Source organism: Pagrus major, chromosome 1, assembly GCF_040436345.1.
Source record: "Pagrus major chromosome 1, Pma_NU_1.0".
Taxonomy (NCBI): domain Eukaryota; kingdom Metazoa; phylum Chordata; class Actinopteri; order Spariformes; family Sparidae; genus Pagrus; species Pagrus major.
The window spans coordinates 35,960,800-35,985,440 of record NC_133215.1 but is presented as its reverse complement, the minus strand read 5'-3'; the positions used below and the strand labels follow the sequence as shown (position 1 = coordinate 35,985,440).

Below are 24,641 nucleotides of genomic sequence, written 5' to 3'. Positions count from 1 at the left end.
TACTGGTCCGTGGTTTCATGCTGGCGACCTAACAATCACAAATCTTTAATAGCACCAGTTTATAACCTCTTGTGTTTATGTCAAAGTGACACAGAACTTTTTTAATCTTTTTAAAATCTTCATGGCCGGACAGATATAGTCAGATGTGGATATACACCGTTCAGCCACAACCTTAAAACCACTGACAGGTGACGTGAATAACATTGATCATCTCATCACAATGCGATGTTCTGCTGGGAAACCTTGAGTGCTGGCATTCATGTGAATGTCACTTGACACGCACCACCCATCCAAACACTGTTGTGGATCAAGTACACCCCCTCATCACAACAACACTACCTGATGGCAGTGGCCCCCCAGCAGGACAATGTGCCCTGACACACACAAACACTGCTCAGGAACAGCTCGAGGAACACAATAAAGGGCCCAAGGTGTTGACCGGGCCTCAAAATTCCCCAGATCCCAATCTGATCGAGCATCTGTAAGACGTGCTGGAGCAGGTCTGATCCATGGAGACCCCAACCCCCAACATACAGGACCCAGAGGATCCACTATAAAACGCCCTGGTGCCAGACACCACAGGACACCCTCAGAGGTCTTAAGTCCATGTCTTGACAGGTCAGAGCTGTTTTGGCTGCACAAGGGGAACCTTCACAATATTAGGCAGGTGGTCATAATGTTATGCCTGATGGGTGTATATTGAAGGGCAGCACTGTCACAGTTTGGCATAGCTGGTCACCAGTTCATTTCTGCCTGCCCTGTCACCAGCCATTGTCACGTAATCAGCCAACTCTACTCACCTGTTCACACAGCTGCTCCTCATTACTAATCAACCCGGTATATATACTCTAGCCTCACAGACACTCATTGCCAGATTGTTCTTCTCCTCATGCAAGACTCTCCAGCGCTTCATTCTGGACTGACTACCTGTTGCAGACTGTGCCTGCCTCGGACTCGCCTGCCTTCTGTCACTGGCTAGAGATTTTCCATCGCCTCTTGGATTCTGTTTTGCCTGTGGCTGTCCAGCTCTCTGCTGCTTCGCTAATGTGTGAGTTTTCTACTCTGCATCCCTGTGACTTCCTGGTGATCAGAATATCTGTGTTGCCTCACTTGCTGCTGTGAGTACACCATATACACATTCACCTTCTGGCTTCCACCTTCATGAGCTCATCGCCTGCTCTCCACTGCCTGTTCCCAATTGCCCTTGATCTTCTGAGCTGCAAGTGAGTGTGGACTAAGTCTACTGCTCACCCAGCTATTATCCTGCCCAGTTCCACCTGCCATATCAGTGGATCCACCAGAGACTTTGTAAAGGGACATTTCTATGATTTTAGACTTAGACTTCTTTATTTGTCATTCAAATTACACCTTACTCACTCAGAACGAAATGTTGTTGCTTTTCTTTGCTTGTTGTGCTTCTGCTGAGTCTCATTATCAAACTCCACAAGTCACAATTCCTGCTTTCCTGTGTGCTGCATTTGGGTCCATACACCACCCATTAAAAGCAGAGATGTTCTTGACTTGAGTCTGCTGATAACTCTTCTGATTAGTTCGTTAAACATTTTCATGCCCCTTTCGTCTTGCTGTTCACCATCCGAAAAGCAAACAAAAAAGCCAAAGCTTCTCAGATACACAGACGTGTGTGTGTGTGTGTGTGTGTGTGTGTGTGTGTGTGTGTGTGTGTGTGTGTGTGTGTGTGTGTGTGTGTGTGTGTGTGTGTGTGTGTGTGTGTGTGTGTGTGTGTGTGTGTGTGTGTGTGTGTGTGTGTGTGTGTGTGTGTGTGTGTGTGTGTTCTCAGAGAGAGAGACAAGCATTGACGCCATTCACTGCTGCATGAAGCTAATGGCTGGACCTTTCAGAAATTCATGTTGATAGACATGGTTCCCAGTGAATAAAACCTTTTGCTGATGGTCATTGATCTGACCTTACCTATAGCACCAACATCCGGCTAAAACAGGGCTTTTCACAACAATACGCAGTAGAGAGCCAGTGGTAGAGAGAGGTCTGAGGGCATGCCAAGCAGAGAAGAACGTTGGCTGTACAAGCCTAGATTAGGTGGCCTCATTGTGACACATTCTAATGCAATTATTCCATCATATACACTGACCTTAATTATTGCCCATTTTAATGAGTTTGCCTGTCTGGTTGTAAACATGTATTAAATTATTGTAAAGGATAGCTTCTTCAGCCAGTGTTGAGTCACAGTCCCCCTGAATTGAACTGAGTTGGAATCTTATCATGGCAGACTGTGACTATCTGCAAATGTTGCATCATTTCATTGTGATCAAAATTGTGATTTACACCCCTACTAGGTTGCTTGCTAGCTAGCCAGGTTGGAACACAATGTCTATTTTAAATCCCGTCACAAAGCTCCCGCTAGCCGACAGTTTCTCCGACCCATAAAAAATTGCCGTCAAAACTGGAAGGTGATTCAGTGATCTGGACCTGTGGAATTTGTGAGCTTTTTATGATTAAAATTTTGCAGGTACCTATGATCTAAAAAGGCGTTGCTAACATCTAATTCAGCATACTTTAATGGTGCCAATTGGCTGAAATGTAAACAAATATAGCCTTGGCTAAAAGTTGCAGTTTCAGTTGTCCATAGCAACATTGTACTGTACATCCTGACTGCATCCCCAAAGCATTGTTGGAACTAATGCTGAGGTCCAAAACCAAAGCATGATTCAGTTTTGATAAACTGGACGTTGCTGGACTCTGACACTCTATGAAAGACGTTGAGGTCAAGAGTTCCTCTGCCTAAATACTTTCACACATAGGCAAGTGTTCACACATGTGCCTCCACACACAAGTAGAGGTATGGGATTACACTAGATACCCACACACACACACATGTATGCCATGGCTACGCTGTCAGTTTTAATCACATTTCAATTTTAACTGCCTATTGATTTAAACCTTTTTTTTGAGTTGCAGAATCTGAGTGTAAAACCAGCTGCTCATACGGCTCACAGAGAAAGAGAAAACATCTGCAACTCCTTACAGAACCAGAAAAAAATACCAATGGCAATTTCTAATATGGCTGAGAGCAAGGTGTAGTTTGAGAAACACTCAGACAATGGAGAAGTACAGGGATGTGAAACATTAGATTAGATTAGATTAGATTAGATTAGAGGATTGAACAATTCCCATGTGTAAATTGAGTCATTGCAGCAGCAAGGAATGAGTACTTGCACTTACCTGAATAAGAGATCTAATTTAGTGCTGTATCATAGGCAACTGGACGTGTTACGGTGTAAATGAAGGTTAACATACAAACGTTATTGTACATGGAGGGAGAATGCAGTGAAGAAAACAAAGCTGCATGTGCCACAAACTACACCACAAAGAGTCATAATGTCCACAAAGTACTATAGTGATAACTAACATTCAGTGGCATAGAAGAAAATGTGAAGACTTTGACTTAAAAGTAAGTAATATTACAACACTGACTGGACCATTATTAGAGGTGTGGAAATTTCTCGATTATAAGATGCATCATGATGCGGAAGATCCTGCATCGATGCAGAGACAGAGTATAATCGAGAGTCTGCAGCTTATGTTGATAGCTGATTGTCCAATGATTGAAGGTGGACATTAGGCCAACGTTACTTATGCAGGGGGTATGTCGGAGGGAGGCAGAGATCATCTGAGAGTGATAATAAAAACTCACCTAGTATTTTTTTAAACGGACAACTCGGGGCACATGTCCAATTTGTCACTGAGCGTGACTTCTGCCTCAGAACAATTACTAATTACGTTAGCCATTTTCACCTGAAGCTAACATCTGCAGCCATAAATAATAACTGTTACAGCAAGCCCAGCTAATCAGCCAAGATCTGAGGAGGCACTGTCAACTTTGCCGTCCAACTCTGAGAGAGGTGTGTGCAGCACTGTGTCAGTCTGCGTGTCAATCTCCCCCAGTGCAAGGTAGCAGTGAAAACGTGGAATGGAGTTTCATTAATTTGGACATTCTCTCAATAAACAAGCGGAATGGATTTAATAGCTAATGAAGCTGCCCTACCACTGCTGCACCACCTGGCCTGTCTGCTTCACCTAACGAGCCCACAGACTCTGCTACTGGCTGCTGGATTGTTTTTGCAGTTGTACATAGTCCAATCATTAATTGCCAAAGACACGTACGTATCGTACCATGGGTTTTTGGTATTGTTACATCCCAAATTAATCAGATAATTTAGTTATTCTCTTTTTGAACAACAAAGAAAGTATGTTGAAAACTCAAATTAAGCCAAGAAACTGAACAGTGCGATAGCATAAAAATCTACAATTTATCCCCTCCGTGTTGTGTTGTTTCCCTGTGATATTGATCTAAGATATTGTGTCAAAGTTAGAAATTCCAGTATTGTGACACAAGTCACGAAATTCAGAGTATCGAAAGCTGAGACCACCAGCAATTATCAAGAATTGTATGAGATAACTCATTTATACCATTCCAGACCAAAACTGCTTAAGTGGAACATACTGTAAGAAGATTGACAAAAACACAAGAATGCATAAAAGATTTTACTAAAGCACATGCAAATGATGAGTATAACTCCATGAAACAGAGACAGAGCGATGTCACCAATTGATGTGACTAAAATTATAGACAAAAGTAAAATAAGTGATAATTAAGCACTCAGTAAGCCCACAAAGGCTGCTTTTGTACTCACTCATAAATAATAGCCACCTAAATACGCCTGATTTTTTTTTTTAATTAACATCCATGCAGTATTCCCTGAGAAATTCATGAAAATGTTCTTGTAATGTTAAAGGAAGTGAGAAAAAATCCTGAATTCATCCACTTATCTGGATCTGTACCAAAAGTTAATGGGGTCTATTCTGGGCCAATGCCCATCCTCCATCCAGGTTATATGGAGATCTGTTCAGGTTTTGTATAATTCTGTTGACAAACCAACCAACGGACACATACATCTTTGGTGGAGGTAATGAAACTAATGGGATAGAGTAAAACAGTTCTTATTAGATCCTTACAACATGAATCATCCATCATAATTTCAGGCTGACAGCTAGAAATTAAAGCAAAGAAGAAGAAGGAGGAGAAGAGGAAAACGAAAAGAAGAGGAGGAAGAAGAAGAAGCTCAGATGCTGAACTTATATGACACAAGAACACACTGCTGTGAGACACATACTGAGGACAGCAGTTGGTGTTATTGTGGCAGTTGTAGTGGCTGGGAGTTTTTCCGACATTTTTCATACACAAAAAAATGTGCATATACAGTAATCTTGTGGACCAAATGAAAGGAGCAGAAATAAACTATAAAATGAAACGTTGTGTCCCATACATCAATCTTAAATTACATGACTACCTGTGAGCATCACTATAAAGGAGTTTCGACAAAATGTATGCAAATATATACAAACACAAGATACAATCCCATACCATGGCCAAATGCCAGCCAAGAGCAAACCAAGATTTGGAGCATGCCGTATGAGGGCTGGAAGAACGTGTCTGGTACAATTTTGCTATCTGGGAAGGGATTCACAGTGCTGGATAGTGCATTACGGTTTCAGTCAACAAATTATTAAAATACAGTCCATTTTGAATAGAAAGACTGGCTTCGAAGTTGCAAAAGTCTCACTTCATTATGCATTCTATTCTCACTGACCCTCTGTCACCCTACATTCACTCCCATTCATGCCTCCCCCCACCTCCCATTCAGACCCACAAATCCTAAAACGCATTGTGTCAACTGATGAGGTCTGCATGTCAGTCTTTGGAAAGTCCAACACCAACTGGTTAACCTTCAGATGTCAAAAAACTCTGAATGAACCCTCACATCTTTTGAGTTCAAAGAGCAACAAAAGTTAAAAAGCCATGCATTAATACTGGTCAGCCGAAATTAGCCCCAGAGAACTCAATCACACAGAGGTGCATACATAGACGAGTATATCATCTTTAAATAATATCTCATTCAATTTCTTATATATAAAAGGTCATGGTGGGTTTAATATAAATAAAGCATTTCCCATTTATTATTTTTTTATTACAAGAAATCTTTCAGATGAAGGATCAAGTGAGGTCCCAAAGGGAGGTGGATAGAATAGAAGAGATGGATGGGGGAAAGAAATGGAAGTGGGGCAGAGAAGGGAGGATGACTATCAGGTTACATTAGCTTGGATTAGGTCTTATCAGTGTTGCAATCCCAGGACAGACATTAAAAGAACATTGTAATAATTATTTTTTGGATCATCCAAAAGACATGTAACAATCTAAAACTTCATCCTGACAGACTTTTTTTATGCACAAACAGCAATGATGGTAGACCTGTGATGGTAGTATTAGCTGAAAACACAGGCTCATCTGACTAAGAGAAACAATTCTAATCCAAATGAGACATCTGTGTATTGTTACAGCTAATGTATATACTGTCAGAAAAATGATCCATTGGCTGCCTATTGGATACCAACTGCAGAAGCACTCCAGGTGTTAAATCCATGTGAATTTACTAAGACAAGTGTTAAAACATAAAGAGTGATCTTAAAGTGCCGGTATTTCTGTGGATGATGACATCCTATACAGGAAGGATAAATGAGTGATTCATCCAAGACTTTGACGATTTATCAAATGCCAAAACATTGCACAGCTGTTAAGAAGTACTATGAGACAGGATTTTACATACCGAAAAGTTACTACAGTGACAGTGTAGTAAGTAAATCCAGAAATACGGCATTAACTACCTGAAATGTATGCTTGCATATTTGATTGGCCAATGCAGGACCTTTCTGGATCACACTCCATTGCATCGCAACAAAAGTTGAGTCAGTTACAGCTTTATTGGCTAATGACCATGCATTTGTTTCCCTAGGGCCGTATCATCAGCACTGCTGTTGCAATGAAAGGAATGAGTGCTGCGTCTTTCCAAGAGAGCTATTTGTCTGTGTGAATATGGCTATACATAGTCCCAGTCTTGTTGAATCATCACATAGCTGCAGTAATCAGCTATTTAGGACTCTTCCACTTTTCCATCTGGGCTTTAGACTCTGTAATGTGAAGGGGGCACTTGTAATGATGAGCCTACAAAGAACTAATGCCCAACTCTAAAGTTCCCCTTGGCACTACAGAGCATTGTTACATCTTTAAGCACTTTGTTTTGGTCTTGTGGCCCACAACTTTACTGTTTTTGTTAAGTCTCACCACACTCATCAACCTTGTTTCTAGTCGCAGCAGGCAGCTGTTTTCAGTGAAAAAACTCCGACGTGCAGTCAATACTCCACTTTTAGCACACATGGACTTTTCATGTGTGTTGGATGTGTAAATAAGCAACAGGTTCACCATCTCAACTAAGACAGGCAGCGCGTGCACAACCCCAGACACGTCTCACCAGATTCTCTGAATTAGCAGTTATCTGCCTGTTTGTTTCCAGTCTGCGCTGGGGGACTTTATGTAAACAACGCTTGGTGCGCAGACTCATCTATAATCAAGTCACAGCTCTGCTCACCTAGAATACCTCACGGTTGAAAGTGTTGACCTAGCGTTGACCTGACCATCCTAGCGATTTTACATCTACTGTGGTGACTGTAGCATATATCCCTCCATTTGCCAATGCTTAACTTGCTATGAAAGAACTGCATGCTGCCATGAGCAAACAACAGACTGCACATTCAGAGCCAGCCTTCAACCTAAAGAGTGTACTCCCCAAATTCCATCAACGTGTCTGCTACCCCACTAGAGGAGACAACACCTCGTCACATGTTTACACCAACTTGGTTGATGCCTACAAAGCCATTTCCCTCCCCCACCAAGGACAGTCTGCGTTTTTTACACAGAGATCATGCAATAATGCAGCAACAAAGACTTGTCATTAAATCACCTGTGTCTATTTACACTGAACAAAACAACAGCAGCATAATGCCATGCCAGTGTGTGATTTCAGACAGCATGCTGGCATTCCAGAAGCATAAGAGGAGTGACATGTAGCACAACGGTGTCAGCATCAGTCAATGCTTTTTAAACAATAACAATGCATAGCATAGCAATAACAATCTTAAATCTCCAGGTGGTGGGTCGCACACATAATACATTATCAACTCACAACAGCCCTGTCCTGTCCCACCATCTTGCCACCTCACTCTTTTGACAGAGACATCAATTGAGCCCTGTTACTACCTTTGCTGCCAGCTCAGAGGCAGGACAAAAACCCTGGACTCAACCAGGGACACTAATTCTTCTCCTCCTCTGTTGTGGACTGTATTGACACACTAACAGTGTCACCTCCCTCAAATGGATCATAACATTCCAACATCAGAAGCCGTGGATGAACTGTGAGGTCTGCCTAATGCTGAAGGCACAAAACACCGCTGATGCTCAGGCCTGCAGTTCATTTAGGACTACAAAACCACCAACATGCCCTCAACCACAACTCATCCTTCCCACATGGCCTTCACAGTTTTAATACATGCTTTGGGGTACAGGGTAGGCCACTGGCTCCTCACACTCTCAACCACCAACGTGCATGCTGCTCTAAGTAGAATTAATGTATGTAAAGCTGCTGGCCCTGATGGAGATGCCTGTGCTGGGCAGATGATCGAGGTCATGATTGATCTTGATCTTTAACCTGTCAATTGCCCAAGCAGCTGTCCCCCTGTGCTGTGCATCATCATGCCTAAAACTCCAGTGCAGCAAGCTTTAATATCCTCTACCCCCACCATGATAAAGTGCTTTGAGAGGCTAGTCCTGGCTCATCTCAAAACCTGCCTACCAACCTCACTGAACCCCCTCCAATTAGCTTTTCACCAGAATAGGAGTATGGAGGGTGCCATCTCAATGGCACTTCACTCTGCCCTCTCCCACCTGGACAACAACACTGATGTGAGAATGCTATTCATCAACTTCAGCTCAGCATTCAATTCCATCGTCCCCTCCAAACGAATCACCAATTTCAGTCATCCGGTCTTCCTCAGCCTGCTGAACTTTCTGACCAACAAGCCCCAGTTTTTTTTGGTTTGACAATCATACACCTTTTCAACCCTCACCTTGAACACTGGCATCCCATAGGGCTGTTGGCTAGATCATTTCCTCTACTCCCTCTTCCCTTATGGCTGGATGCTTATTCATGGGTCCAATTCCATTATCAAGTACGTGGCAGCAAGCGTGGTGCGCTGACAACAACTTGTTCCTCAACAACCATTGTGTCAACGGGACTGAGGTTCATTGCATTGCCAGCTTTAACCTTCTGGTTGTATTGTTTGTTGTTTATTGTTTATTAAGGATCCCCATTAGCCTACGCACAAACGCCAGGCTAGTCTTCCTGGGGTCCTTTTCAAAAAGTTCAATATGAAACAACAATTCACAGATCCAGTTACAAAACATACACAGATCCAGTTACAATAAAAAAGAAAGGAAAAGAAGAAAAGAGAAAAACAGTTCCCAAAATGGTAACATTAAAGACTAGTAACTCTCAAGTCTGAAAAGTGACTTTACATGTTTCCTAAATGCTTTTTTACTTGGAATAGTCCTAATATTTAAAGGAAGAGTGTTCCATAACGAAATGGTTCTATATACAACATTACTTTTCATTGGATTAGTTCTTGGTCGTGGTAATGCAAGTAGACCTTGAGTTGAAGCTCTGGTACTGTAGTGATGAACATCAGCATTATAACCAATCTGATTAGAAAGGGCTGTAGGATACTTGCTGTGAATAATGTTTCGAATAAATAACAATAAACTGCTGGATAACCTATGAACAACCTTTAGCCATCTAAGACAAGAATGCATTCTGTCAATAAGAACAATGATCTATAAGAACAATCAAGAGTAAGTCTAGCTGCCTTATTTTGAGCTGTTTGTAATTTTATAAGCTCAGACTTGGGTGCAGAAGCCCAAATAACTGAACGATAATCAAGATGACACAACACCAATGTTTGTACTACCTGTCTGCGAATTGCAGGTGTTAAATAGGTAGCACATTTCCTAACAGCAGTAATACAGCAGTGTGTTACTAAGGGTAATGCCCAAAAGTCTTACTTTATCATCTTCTTTGATTGATTGTCCTAAAATCTGTAAGTGTAGTATTTTTAGCTAGACTATGTCGTGGACCAAAGGCAATACTTTTAGTTTTTAAGATACTTAAAACCAGTCTATTACTTATAACCCACTCAGACACTGCATCCATGTCATTTGAGAGGACAGAGTGAAGTTCTCCTATTGTAGATGCAGAATAATATAATGTGGTGTCATCAGCATACAATACCAAACTGGATTTTTGAGTCACAAGAGGAAGATCATTTGTAAAAATAGAAAATAAAAGTGGTCCCAAACAACTGCCTTGCGGCACCCCACAGCTTCAATTTTTGCTGTTAGATAGCGTACCATTTAACCCTCTAGGCGCCAAAGTCGCATTATTGCGACAGGCAACATTGCTCATTAAAACAGCCCATATCTTTAAATCTACTGCCTTGTGCTGTTACTGCTTGCTACCACTAGATAGCCAATAGATTCAGCTTCAATCCTGACGTCATTTGGGGGTGTGTTTCTATGCAAAATACCTGAGAAAAAAAAGTTTGAAACCCGACACCGGCTGTCGGAGCGGCAGCGGCTAAGCGGCAGAGTGGGAGAGGAGAGAGCCGCGGAGCGGTGGCGGAAGTGTGCTGGACAGATCGAGAGACAGATAGCGATTTTTGTAATAAAAAACAAAATGCCCAAAAGACTTTACAGTGTGGATGAAGTGCTTGCACAGATCTTTGCTGATCGCGATTCAGAAGGGGATGATTTGCCCTCTGATGACGATCGCTCGTCAGAGACGAGTGACTGACGGTGCTGCAGCTGCGCACACTGTCACACAAGCAGCACACGCTGATCACGGCGAGAGTTTTCTTTTCTTTTTACGAGTTAGATTAGGACATTTACTCCTATCAGATTCCTGTTCATTTACTCTGAGGATGAGAGGATGAAAAAAAAAAAAATCTACTGTGTAAATATGTTCAGAATTCCGTTTTACTGAATTTTACCTGGTGACATACAAATTAGATTAGTAAATTTACTCCAATCAAACTCCTGTTCCTTTATTTTGAGGATGAGATGACAATATAAATATTTTTTTTCTGTGTAAATATGTTCAAAAATCAGTTTTACTGAAAGTTACTTTCAGTCACCTGGTGACGTCACAATATGCAAATTAGATGATTAAATTTACTCCCATCACAAACTTTAGGTCATTATGAATATTTTTCTCATTTACACTATGAATTTATCTCTCACCACTTCCAAGCTACAGCCTTTTGAAATCTTACAATCCAAACGGAATATTTTCCTAAATAAACTCTGGCGCCTAGAGGGTTAAATTTCTGTTCTGTCAGATAAATAGCTCTCAAACCATGAGACAGCCATAGAACCAAAACCGTAACATCTCAATTTATCAATCAACAATTTATGGTCTATAAGATCAAAAGCTGAAGTAAAATCTAATAAAATTGCACCTGATAGCAAACTTTTATCAATTCCCATTAGCCAATCATCAGTCATTTTAACTAGTGCTGTGCATGTGGAATGTCCATCTCTATAGCCATGTTGAGCATTATCTATCAAGTTATTTGTCGTAAAGTAATCTCGAATCTGTTTAGATACAATCTTCTCAAGAAGTTTACTGAGAATTGATAATATTGTAATTGGTCTGCTATTCTGACCATTCAGAGGGAATTTGGGTTTTTTTTATTTTTGGCATTATTTTTCCTTCTTTCCAAGGCTTTGGACAAATCCCACTAGACAGACAGGCATTGAATAAATGGCATACAGTTGCTGATATGTGGATAGCAGCTGTTCTTAATAATTTACCATCAAGGCAGTCTGTACCAGCACAGTTGTCCGCAGATATGGAGCATAACAATTTCTCAACCTCATCAATTTCCACCAGTTTGAACTCAAACTTACAATTTGTATCTCTCATAATGTGGTTATCAATTAGTGCACATGATTTACAATTGTACTCCATATCCATTTTACACCTTAATTTATTAACTTTGTCTACAAAGTAGTTATTAAAATAATTGGCTATATCCAATGGTTCGGTTATAAACACTCCATCAGATTCAATGTAGGATGAATTCATCTTAGACTGTCTACCCATTATATTGTTTAACACATTCCACAACTTTTTACCATCGTATTGGACCCCCCTTGTTCGTTGTTGATAGTACACCCTCTTTTTCTCTCTGTTCAGCTTAGTGAATCGATTTCGTAGAGTACAATATACTTTTTTGTCACTCACTGAGCTAGAGGCCATATAAACCTTTTTAGCTTGGTCCCTTTGTTTCATTAAAGTAATTAAATCCTTATCAATCCAGGGTGCACCATTAGACCTTACTGTGAATTTCCTTAATGGTGCATGTCTATTAGCTATATTCTCAAAATAGTCCATGAAAATTTTTAAAGCAATGTCAGGGTCGGATTCATCGCTAACATTAGACCACTGAAGTTAAAAAAACAAACAAACAAAACAAAACAAACAACAAAAAACAAAACAAACAAACAAGAAAAAAACTAAAACAGGCAGAACAGAGAACTAGGCTCTAACTCCCATCCCTTGCTTCTGGGTGGGGGGATGGACAATGAGCCTGTCGTATCGAATGTAGGCTATATCACCTCGTTCTCTGGCCGCTTTCATGGCAGGGATAAGTTCCCTGCGCTTTTGCTTGACACCTTCAGAATAATCTTCATTCATATAGATACTGGTTCCTTTCAGTTCCTTAGCTTTTCCCAGCACAGCCATTTTATCTTTATGTCTGAGGAATTTGATCACAACAGGTCTAGGCCTCTTACCAGAGTAGCCAGATGGATTGGATGGATTGTTGTACACATCTCCGAGGACATCTCTTGAACTTTTAACACCTCAACCCTGATCACCAGTCTCTTCTCCTTGAGAGGACTAAAGAAGGTCCTCAGAATAATCAACTGTTGCACCTTCAAGTGGATCCTGCATAACAGTAGGGTATGGCAACTGCCAGACCAGACAGCACTGCAGAGAGTGGTGAAAACTGCCAAAACATAAATGGGTTCTCCACTCTCTGCCATTGTACAGCACTGCCTAATTTAACAGTGTGATCTGAGTTGGGTGAGCAGTGTGTGTTTAGATGCTGCTTTCTTCATACTAGTGGCAGGTCTAGCATGATGTGAAGTGGCAAACCATATATTTAACCTTTTAATAAACATATGTAACGTTAAAGTGAACTGCAAACAGTTAGCAAAGTTATTAATTTCAAAAATAGGCGCATTAGTCACTTCTGTTGACCTAACCACCAGTGTATTAAAGTAGAGCATGAATCTAATTAGCAGAGATATTTTGACGGTAACGTTATTATTGTGGCAGACTTGTATCATTTCAGTTCCAGTGGCGCTGGTCCTGTAGGCTGTCCAATTGTAATACCAGTATCGGTCTCTGGCAGATTATCTGGTAATGTGAAGGGGTTAAAGTTGCAGTCTCAAGCCTCCTGAACTGCTCATAGACTCAACCAGGCCACCCTGATCATTTCAAACATGTTTCATATTTATGATTTAAAATCTGGATGAATTCATCAGTGCTTTCCGGGCCAGACCACAACAATCAGAGCAGCTGACGGTGCTGCCAAGTAACGGTAAACATTCCAGCCCTTGAGGCTAATGTTAGCTAGCATACTACTCAGGGTTGGGTACTGTTCACATTTGAACTGATACCAGTTTCAATACTGGTACCTGGAATTTGATACCAGTAGCCAACGGTACCTTTTTCCATACTTTACTCTCTCCTAATAACAAAAAAAGTTATTTCAGTTCTAACCAGTTAAATCATTCACTTCTACAGTCAACAAATCATAATCTCTCAGGTACTGAAATTTGGCACAGAGTGACTTAATGTGAACTGGTACTCGGTAGTACTGACGTAATTTGGTTAGTACTCTTAATAGTACCAAAGTTCAGTACCCAACCCTAATACTACAGTTGACAGAGAACTTAAAATGTCACTTCCAGTTTCTGCTGAAGAAAAGAAAACCTGTGTTGACCACATCTCCCCAGTCATTCAGGCTTGTCTAACCTTCTGCTTTTGTTTTTTTCTCACTGCAGCACATTACTACGGCAAATTGTTGCACCACGCTAATCTCCATTTTGTTTACGTCTGCTTCTACATGAGATCATGTGAGAGGGATTCACGTGCGAGCCTAGTTTCAGTCTGAAGCCCCCGCTGCAGCACAGAGCTGTGTTTGAAGATTCTTTGCTTTATACTTTGATGTAGAAACACGGCCATTTGCATAGGTTGAAGGTAAAGCTGGTGCAGACGCTCATCCTTTAACTGTCACACTGGATATCAAACATCAGCATACTTGTCTAGAAAGCATTAACTCCAGTTACACATTGGGAGCACAGCTATTTCTTGTATTCAATGTGCTGTTTACTTCTTTCACTTCTTATCTTCCCAGTATTCATATCTAATCAGAAGTTTTCTTGAACAATTGTCAAGGCCTTAACCTGTCAGCATCTTTTTTAAATTGCCACATAAAATGTTAATATTACCTTTTGAACCAGAAACTATAAGGTAGCCACACAGATGCGCAACAGTAGCACATAGCATCTACTTCTATTTGAATCTGGGAGAACATTTAGCATTTTTTAGAGTGACAGTTAACAAGGTTGATTTTTTAAGCTAATGAAACGTATGTAAACTCTCAGGCATAGCAGTGGACTGTGCTGGACTGTCCACAGAGAAATCACAGAAAATTCCTTCGAAATGATAGTTAATTACAAACCACATTCTTTTGCAGACTCCAGGGGGTTGTGAAATATGGGCGAGAGATACAGACAGAGAAGGAGAGAGAGGGAGTGAAGCAGTTACACAGAGAATAAATAGAAACTTAGAGATAATGTGGTGACCGGGTCAGGATAAAGGCTAAAAAAAAAAAGAAACAGGCATTGATATTGTTCTATTCTTAGTCATCCTCATTGTGATGAAGAAAGAGTTATGGAGCAACAAAAGCCCATAAAGGGTGAGAGAGAGACATTGAAACAGACTTGGGGAGACAGAGAGAGAGATGCTGGTGTTATATCGAGTATTTCACCACATCCATTCGTCTATTTCAGAGTTCAGGGTCATCAACAGATTGCATGATGGTTGGAAACTCTCTGTCTTGCTACAGAGCCCTGCTAGAACCCATCATCACTTCAAGGCCTCAGTTAGACCGAATCAGGAATTTGATCTGAATCGATACTTCCAATTCTGAACATTTCTCTTGTAGGATCGTTTTTCATATATAAAGACTGATATCTAAGCTCAGTAATCTGCGATAAATGTGCTTTATCATCATCAAAGACACAGAAAAGTAACTACGCTATCACAGGTTCTAGTTCAAATAATAGGAGCTACTACTTTCACCTGTCATAGTCATATGTGAACTATGGGTCTCTGTGTAAGGCTCCACTGGCAGACAGTTAATGTTGAGAAGAAGAAGAAGAAGAAGAAGAATCTTTATTTATGACACATATCACACAATGTACAACATGGTGAGACTGGTACTCTGCATTTAACCCTTCCCAAGGGAGCAGCGCGCAACGTACACACCTGGGGACCAACTCCAGATCTTAGCCAGTACTTGGGTCCTGAGACCCCGAAGGAAACCCGTGCAAGCCCGGGAAGAACATGCAAATTCGACAAAGAAAGGCCCTGGACCATCTTGCTGAGAGGCAACAGTGCTAACCCCTGCTCCACCGAGCTGGCGTATGTGATGTGTGTGTGAGGACTGTGAGGTCATGCAGAAACACCACAAACCTTGTTAAGTATCTGTATTCACAATACAGCATATAATGAAGTTATCCAGCTGTAGTCTGAGGAAGATGAGAAGAAAGGTGCTGCTAAGGTAAGACAGAGTTCAATCACTGAGTCCTTTGGCACTGGCAGGTATAATCCAGGTACAGAGAGAGAGGGGAGCTGTTGCTGATGTCTATCACTATCACTGGCCTTGGGAAACAGAAACATGTCTGTCTAGGCTTCAGTTTGTGAGTTGATGTTCAAACTGGAGTTCCCATTCTTAAAAGTGCGGAATACTGTTTTATCAAGCTTGTGTACAAAGTATCGGCATCGTATTGGTATCAACGACAATTAAACCGCCTGGGTTTAATTTGGTATCGGGAAGGAAAGGAAAATCAGTAGTATCACACATCACTACTGAGTAGCTCAATAATTGGTGGAGACCAAAACAGAGCATTGGTCTATTGGTCTTGCATGTGTACAGTGGCAACTAACAATACTACAATACTAGAAACTATGACTACTACCGTTGCTCCATGTCTGCTAAATACACTGTATACAGTGGGCAGCTATTTTCCAATGCATTTGCTATATCAATTTTATAAGGTGCTAGATTGTTTTGCTTTGTGTTTATAGCTTGTTGAACTACAATCAGATATAATAAATCTATATTTGCAAATATGTTTAAGAGGAAACATGCTGCAGCTTATATTCACTGGCAACATTTATTCCCACTGCAGGTCTGTGAGTTGACCTTTTACAACCAGGGCAAACAGTTGGACCGAGCTTGAGGTGAATGGTTAGGTGTACAAAACATTTGACACCAAAGGTCATGGTTTGTGTTCGGTCTTCTGCTTCAAGTTACCACTCAGTATTTCAATGTTTAACCGAGCACAATCTTTTCCTGATCCTCATTATATGATTTGAGTTGCCTAAACATAACCATAACTGAAAATGAATGAACAGTAAAACCACCGAGTCAGTCCCATTCCAACTCCTCCAAAACACATAGAGAAGCAGAAAATAGGAAGCCACCATATTAAAAGATGTGATACGAAGTACAAACACATCAACACAAGTGCTGTTCATAAATTTCAGTATTATCTATTCTATTCACAGTATACTGTATATGTATATCCTAATGTTCGCATAGCTGTAGGTTTGTGCACATTGCTAGCTACAGTGTCGCAGAGCAATGGCAAATCCTCCAAGTATGTGCAGCAGTGTGAACACCTCATTGGTTGCAGAGGCGTTGCATGGAAACGTGCAATAGTCATGTTCAGGTCTGTAACACACAGTGTTAATATGACTATAGAAATACTTTTGAATCAAACCAAATTCAAACTTGAGATGAAAGCTCCAACATGGTCTCAAAAAATGCACCGAAACCTGCAGAAGTGGCCAATAACAACAAATATGACCAAATTAACCTTGAAGTACTTTATTGTGTTTTTCTAAACTTGTGGCATTCACTGTAAAATCCCTTCCATCTGGATGGCAGTCATTTCCGTAAAATAGTATTATTACCCACTAACACTGTTATTTTGAAATACTATTTGGTGCAGGACTGCTAGGTTGATAGGTCTTACCCTCTGAAAATCCCAAAGCAGTGAAGCAAAAAAAAAATGTTCTGGAGCAGATCCTGTGAGTCAAAAAGAAAACTGTGTGGAAAGCCAATGAAAACATTAAAGTTAAAAAAAAAAAAAAAAACACTTGAAAAGTCATGAAGACAAATGGTACTAAACAGGGTTCACCGGAGATGTTGACTGGGGATTTTTCCTCCTTATGAAGCCAAATGTAGTAAGTCAGGTGAGTCATGGCCTAGACTGACTTTGAAGTTGATTTAGTATGTATGTTGATGTGTTACATACAGTACCGCCTATCCTTGTCAGAACAGGAACATAGGTTCTTACAGACCTAACACTGATATTTTTAGGAATCAAGCTCCCTTGATTTATTCAGGATAATGGACTGCACATAGAGACCCAGAATAGCACTGATTCATTTTGCGATAAATATACATATTATATACATGTACATTACATACATGTTAAAGAGTATCCAAATCATAAATCTTGTTTACAAGTAGTCATTTTGCCCCACTGATGATAACTGTCAAATTTCATGTCTAACTGATCAATAGCTGAGGAAATATTGAACGCTGAACTGACTATTGTATAGATGAATGGACTGGCCGACTAGACACTCACTGTGAAAACCTGTAGTCATAATCATCATACTCATCATATCACATCTCTGATTGGGGGTTAAAGCTGTCTAGAACTCCCAGGATAGGTTGACAAGGCTTTAACATATATATATGACCGACAACCACTCCTACAGGTAATTTAGAGTCACCAATCAACAGGGCTGCAGAAATAATGGAAATATAATAAACATCGCAATATAGTGGCAATATCCAAAGTGGTACACTCTAATAATTATCCCCAATTAATCAATATTTTGATATAAACATAAAATCCAGTGACTATGACTAATGTGAAAGCTGTCAAAGGCTGCAAAATGTACTATAGTGGTGAGTCTGAGATGTTATCATAAACCTTTGAAGGCAAAAACCTTTGTACACCAAATAATTACTGTTCAACCTGCTGTACCCTGCCTGCCCTGCAGGCAAAAGACCTGAACTGGCTGGTGAACATAGTGAAGCATTTAGCAACTAGGAGCCAGATATTTCCCTCAGCAGTTGGTGAAGTCTGTTCACTGGATACACAGAATTTCCTAGTGTGTAATTAATATAATTTGTTAATATGTAGCAATAATAACCTTAGTAGCCAGTGACAGCATTGCCAGATGGGAAATATTAAACTTACACCCAAACATGATTGGCTGGAAAGAGGTCACGTGAGATGGAGGATCCATATTTTGCTATCCTGTCATGAAATTCATTGAAATAAGATAATGTACTCTACAACCAAACAACTAACCAAAGTATCACAAAATGGTCAAACTATTGTACATTATGGCAATTTTGGCATTTCAATCGTACACTGTACACAGGGCAAAACTATTGTAAAAGTACAATAACTATCGTAAATCTGGCAACGCTGACCAGTGATTTTTGGTGGCCATGTGTCCGTTAGCTTACTTCCATGTTTTCTCCCCCAGTGGCATAAAATGATTAATGCAGCTTTTAATCAAACTTAGTATTGACTGGAAGCTACAGTATATTAGTCTTAAAAGAGTGCTACACCGAGTTTGCATTGCACTTCTATAACATGGCCAGACTGACTGAACAGTTTAGTTTCTTAAGTATCAAAATCCATGCAGCTAAACCAGAGAAATCAGTCTTTATATTCCTTGATTTCCTCTTCATATCAAATTTGCTGCCTACATTACCCACAATGCAACTGGATTGTCATCAGTTTAGCCAGAGATTTGGCCGTGTTATGCTAGTAGCAGCTAATGTAGCTGTAATGTACCCTTCAACAAAAACTGATGCTGACTCAGAACATTTATCAGACTTCACAGCTCCCTCTGGAGGCACAAAAGGTGAAACTTTTTTTACACATGCAGTAGTGTGTCACAATTGGACACTTAGGCCGAAACCAGTGGTGCAGTGTTTTGGCGCAGGTTTGTGTGGCAGTGGTGTGGGAGTGGTGTCCATGGTGGGAGTCCATGGTGTGTGTGACGTGCTGATCAGTTTGCTGAAAGGCGAAGCTGCTATGTTGTCATGCTACCAGCGTGCTGGTCCTACTAGTGATTGTTTGTCCTCAGCATTTAAAATATCAGTAAACCACCAGGATGAGGCAGATCATTACTGTGTGTTTTAAACTGGGGCACAAGACCAAACAGAGTGACCACTAGTGGAACATCACGCTACACAGAGAAATGTCCGTTGTGGCCCTCTGTCGCCTTCAGCCATGCTAGATAACATGCCCTGCTACTGACCCGTTCTGCTCTGCCTCTGATCTGCGGTCATGCCTCTGCCTCAGTAGGTTAAAAATGCCGGTCCTACAGTGATTGTCGGCATCCACAGATGAAATAAAGGTTTTTTTATAAACTGGTGCACACAGCCAAACTGAGTGAATACACATGACACCCTACATTACACTCCGCTGTGTTTTCAGTCATTCATGCTGCCAGTCAGATAACCAGCTTATGTGATTGGCCACTGAAACGTGACGTCGTGCTGCATTTCTCCGAAAGTTGAGTCGTATTTTCGCCGCAGCTGACTGCGTTTCTTTTTCGGAGCCCCCTGCAGCCAGCACCGCCGCAGCCAAAATGGACTACCCTCATTGAAATGAATGGGAAAACCTGCATTTTCACTGCACAGCCTGATCTAGTGTCAATCTAGTCCAAGACCTGTAAACAGATTTGATGTGTAAAATTAATCTAGTGTTGCTTTAAACTTTGTCTGTTTCAATGTGGACAATTATAATAAAACCTGTCTTCAACCAATGAAATTAAACTAAAGCCACAAATGGAGTAAAACAGGGACATTAAGCTTTGGATCATTAACCTTAAATACTGTGCTATTTGATTCAAGATATTTAGCCTGCAATAAAATGGATATGCAAGCATCACATACTGTCATTATCACTTGCCAATTTCTGTGTTTGAGTTCTTTTCAGCAGTAAGCTGAACAAAACTGACTGAACCTCTCAAATAAGTAAATCAAGTGTTGAAAACAGATTAAATGCTTGTTTAAAAACCTCATCCCTACCACACTGCATTATCACCAACATGCTCAAGTAAGAATATACAACTGTTTTTTAAATCCTTAGACACCTGACAACTAGACAAGGTTTTCACCTGACAGTGGAGATGAGTCAGTCTCAGTTATTACTAACATTCCTCAGAATAAATGAAGGCTTTAAAGGTAGAGGACAGGAGTTGAGAGAAAAAACTCATCATTCCAATTAAGAGTCTGCTATGATCAAATGGCTGCATGTTACTGCTTAGCACTTATCCCCCCTCACACACGCACGCATGCACGCGCGCGCACACACACACACACACACTTGACCCCTGTGACACCTGCCTTCATTGGCTCCTTTCTCTGGCTAATTTGAAAACACTCCGTTCTAATCCTCCCCCCTGGAAAATGTTCACTGGTCTCTCTCATTGCTTCGCTTCCTCTCTCGCCCAGTTTCTTTAGCAGTTGGTTCAATTCAATCTGCTGTGCTGGCATCACATTAAAGAAAAGAATGTTTCAATGGTGCATCAATCCAACTCTTATTATTAAACTCGACAGATGGATAATCACCATTTAACAAAAGCCAGTAAATATCAGTGTTACCTTCTGTGTGTAAAACAATAAACAGCTAGTTCATAATGTGACAGACAGAATCAGTGTTTGTGTATCTCTTTCTGTCCCTGACCTCTCACATCCTGAGGCTCAGCAGAAAAGGCTCAGGCTAAACCTTTAATGATATCCTGTGCACCAGAACAGATGATTACAATCAGTTAGGAAAATACACTCAAAGAGATCTGGCTTCAGCTTTTCATCTGGAGCACCGACTGTTACTAACGTGCCTTTTGTTTCCGACTGTGCAAAGTCACGCACGCACGCGCGCACACACACACACACACACACACACGGGAAATGTAACTTGGAAAGTGTATTAATATAAAACTGTGTGAGGGGGAGAAAGTGCAGGCACTTGGGGGTGGGTTTTTCTTCTTTTTTTTCTGGCCATGTTTGAACAGATTTGTGGCATTTGGTTTCTTGAACATTCCCAAGGCACGTACCACTTTTTCAGGGCATTCTGGGTAGAGCTCAACTGATATATCAGTTGGCTGATCTTTTCACCGTTATATTGGTATGGGTGTATGTGATGTAAAAAACCTTTGTTTTTAGAGAACATTATGCAGAAACAGATGCTTGGGGTAATTTTCAATGGTTAAAGCCACAGTCAAGTTTGCTGTTTTAGTGCGCTAATGTCATTCTGGACAATAAAGTTTATTTTTAATCTGTAAAATGTCCTGTCTACATTATATATCTTTGTAGTTTTTCTTCCAAATTTGACGGCTCATTGCAAAATATGTGTGTATTGGCTCATAAATTGATTTCGGAATTTTCTGGGTAAATAAAATACATTTCAGTTTTTTTTCTGGTAACACTGCTATATTTTCTCAGGATATTTGTTCATGTCAAGGGGATATAAGCACTTTTCCCAGGGTTAAAGGTGCATAAAATGTACATAAGTCAGAGTAAAGCAAACAAATTTAATAATTTCATTGATGTAACATCCTGTGGATGCATAAATAAATGACTATCTACAGTAGCTGAAGAGTTTACCCATTGATGAAGTCACAAGTTTGTGTCTATGTTCTGATCTAGCGCAACAAAAACAACCATTATCAGTCGTTTGTGAAAGCAGCTCATTATGATCCATATTTATGTTTATTGTTGGGCGGTGACCTCTAGTGGTTGTACTAATAATAATGGCAGCAAAGGGGGAAGTCAGGCGAAGCAGTATGAAGAGTGATGGAGGGAGAGGGACGGGGATGGATGTTTGGGTCAAACAACGCAGGACCTTCATTCAGGAGAGCACTGTTCATGTACAGTGTGAAACCAAAAGTCAACAGTGAGTTAATTAAACTTACTAACAATTAATTATCATCAGGTACATTATATTACTTAAATTACGTACGTAACATAGGTACGTTTGAAACTGAAGTTACATAAGTATCATAGTTATTTTAAGCCAAACCACAATGTTTTCCTAAACTTAACCAAACTCCAAGCATACAACAAAGGTCCAGAGCGCCTGTCACTGGTACGCTGCAACAGTCATGTTGTTTTAGGAATGGTGCTATACGTTTTTTTGAGAGACACTGACAATTGACCTATTCAGTTGTTGTTGTAGGGATGAGGATGTGTAGTCTTGCTTTAATCAAATAAGGAGTAAACCAGTGATTTCATATTGCATTATAACAAAGTAATGGGACTGAGGAAAGAAAGGTTTAAAAAAAGAATTGTTCAAATCAAAGCAGCATAGACAGTGTGACATTTAGTCCTTTGTATGACTCAAGCTTCTAAAGTGCTGGATCCTACAGTTCCCATAATGCAACTAAAAGACTTTAATTTGCACACGTGCCTTCTAAATGCCCACTTCTCTCAAAGCCCACACCTCCAGTGTGTGCTCCACACTTTGTATGGATAGTGAAACAGGTTGAGTAGAACTGAACTTTTAATGAAATTAGCACTGGATTCTTAACTTAAGAACCATCCACAGAACAGACTGTTCAGACCAGGTTTAAGTGGAGTGTCTAATGCCAGGGTTTATGATGATGTTTATAGCCTTTATCTAAATTATTGTAGCCATTATGTTTGTTATAGATGCCCTGACCCAATTTGCCCACTTTATTTTACTCTACAGTGTATTACAGCATAATCTAACAAATACACTATGAATTTACATCAAATCAGCGGACACACCTGTTGAGGTTGGAACAATCCTTATGGAGTGGTTTCACTGTTCCCTGGCCGTCCTCAGATTCACCTCCCAGTTTGTTTTGAATTGAGATGTTAAAATATTTCCTGACTTTTTGCTGCAGAAGCCCTCTAATAACAAGGACAAATAAGGGTGAAATCAAATTATTCCTTTTTTTCTGTAATGTCTCTCCTCCATCCACATCTTGGCTTCTGACTTAAATTTGTCAAGTGGGATCATCTCAAGATAAACCCCTGCAGGCCTAAAATATAAGTGAGTGAGTGAGTGAAAGAAAGAAAGAAAGAAAGAAAGAAAGAAAGAAAGAAAGAAAGAAAGAAAGAAAGAAAAATATCCCCATCAAGAGTAGCATGGTGGTCCCTGCACCTCAACTTTGGGTCCCTGCATTAGCCTACCATAATTCTTCCAATTATTAATACGTATTTAGGTTGACTGTGCGGTTGTGAGCCCCTCTCACTGACAGAATCAGGTGAAATATCGAAGCACATGCAGGCTGCTGCTGTGTGAATCCAGCTTCACTTCATACAAGTCCTGATGATTATTTTCTCTAACTTACCGGCTCGTCCATCTGCTCCTGCTCGTAGTAATCATAATAGTCTTTGTGGCTGAAGTCGCTGGCGAGGTTGGTGTAGAGGAGGTATGCCAGTAAAACAGATATTCCCAGAAGGTGCATGTTTACAAAGTTCTCAAGTGATTATGATCCAAGAAGCATAAAAAGAGACATTTAAAAAGCCCTCCTGTGTGTGCGCTCCCCTCTCCTTCTGATAACACTTTCTCATTTGCTCTCTCTCTCTCTCTCTCTCTCTCTCTCTGTCTCTCTCTCTCTCTCTCTCTGTCTCTCTCTCTCTCTCTCTCTGTCTCTCTCTCTTCTCTCTGTCTGTCTGTCTGTCTCTCTGTCTGTCTGTCAGGGTCCAGTAGCTGCTTGTTCCACAGAGGGACTGCTGCAGCATGTGTATGAGCCCCGCTGTGAATGAAAGCCCGGTCATATGGAAACAGAGATCCGGTGGGTCGGGGAGTCAGTCGCGTCAACATGAGGACCGTTAAGAAGCAACAATAACAGGAAAACGGACGATCTGCCTTCAAAATAAAAGCGTACACATGGCCACTTTTTTTGGAAGGAGCAGCTACAAAGGTGGATGAAGTAATCGATATTTTCTGCTGACCTCCGTCGTCAACTGATGGCATTGCCCATTTACCCGTCTCCTCACAGCTGCTCATGAAATAAAACATATTTCATGAGAAACTTTTTACCTTTTAATGGCCTTTAATCTGGGGCTCATGGACCAAGGAATAAAATCCAATCACTCTTGTTTACAGAAGCAAATAAGTGTCATTAATATGTTGAGCTGGTGAAATGATACAAATAATTCCACAGCCTTCAGTTGTATATCATCTTTTGTGTGCATGTAAAAAAAAATCGAAAACAAAAACTGAGAAAGAAATGAACACATGTGCACAATGTGTTTATACAGCTGCAGAACTTTATTTCACATTT

The 24,641-nt window shown here is 40.6% G+C and overlaps 1 protein-coding gene and 1 long non-coding RNA gene across 2 annotated transcripts in view; one reads left to right on the top strand and one right to left on the bottom strand.

Annotated features, from left to right (window-relative positions):
• The window catches only part of vegfc (vascular endothelial growth factor c), a 92,277-nt gene extending 68,311 nt beyond the window's left edge, over window positions 1–23,966 (bottom strand). The window contains 1 exon segment of the mRNA XM_073478418.1: window positions 23,703–23,966. Coding sequence (XP_073334519.1) covers window positions 23,703–23,819 — 117 coding nt within the window. The 5' untranslated portion in view covers window positions 23,820–23,966.
• Window positions 921–24,473, top strand: LOC141006274 (uncharacterized). The gene is made up of 2 exons (XR_012179912.1): window positions 921–1,048; window positions 24,055–24,473. It is a non-coding gene; the product is annotated as an uncharacterized lncRNA (long non-coding RNA).
• Window positions 24,474–24,641: the final 168 nt, after the last annotated feature.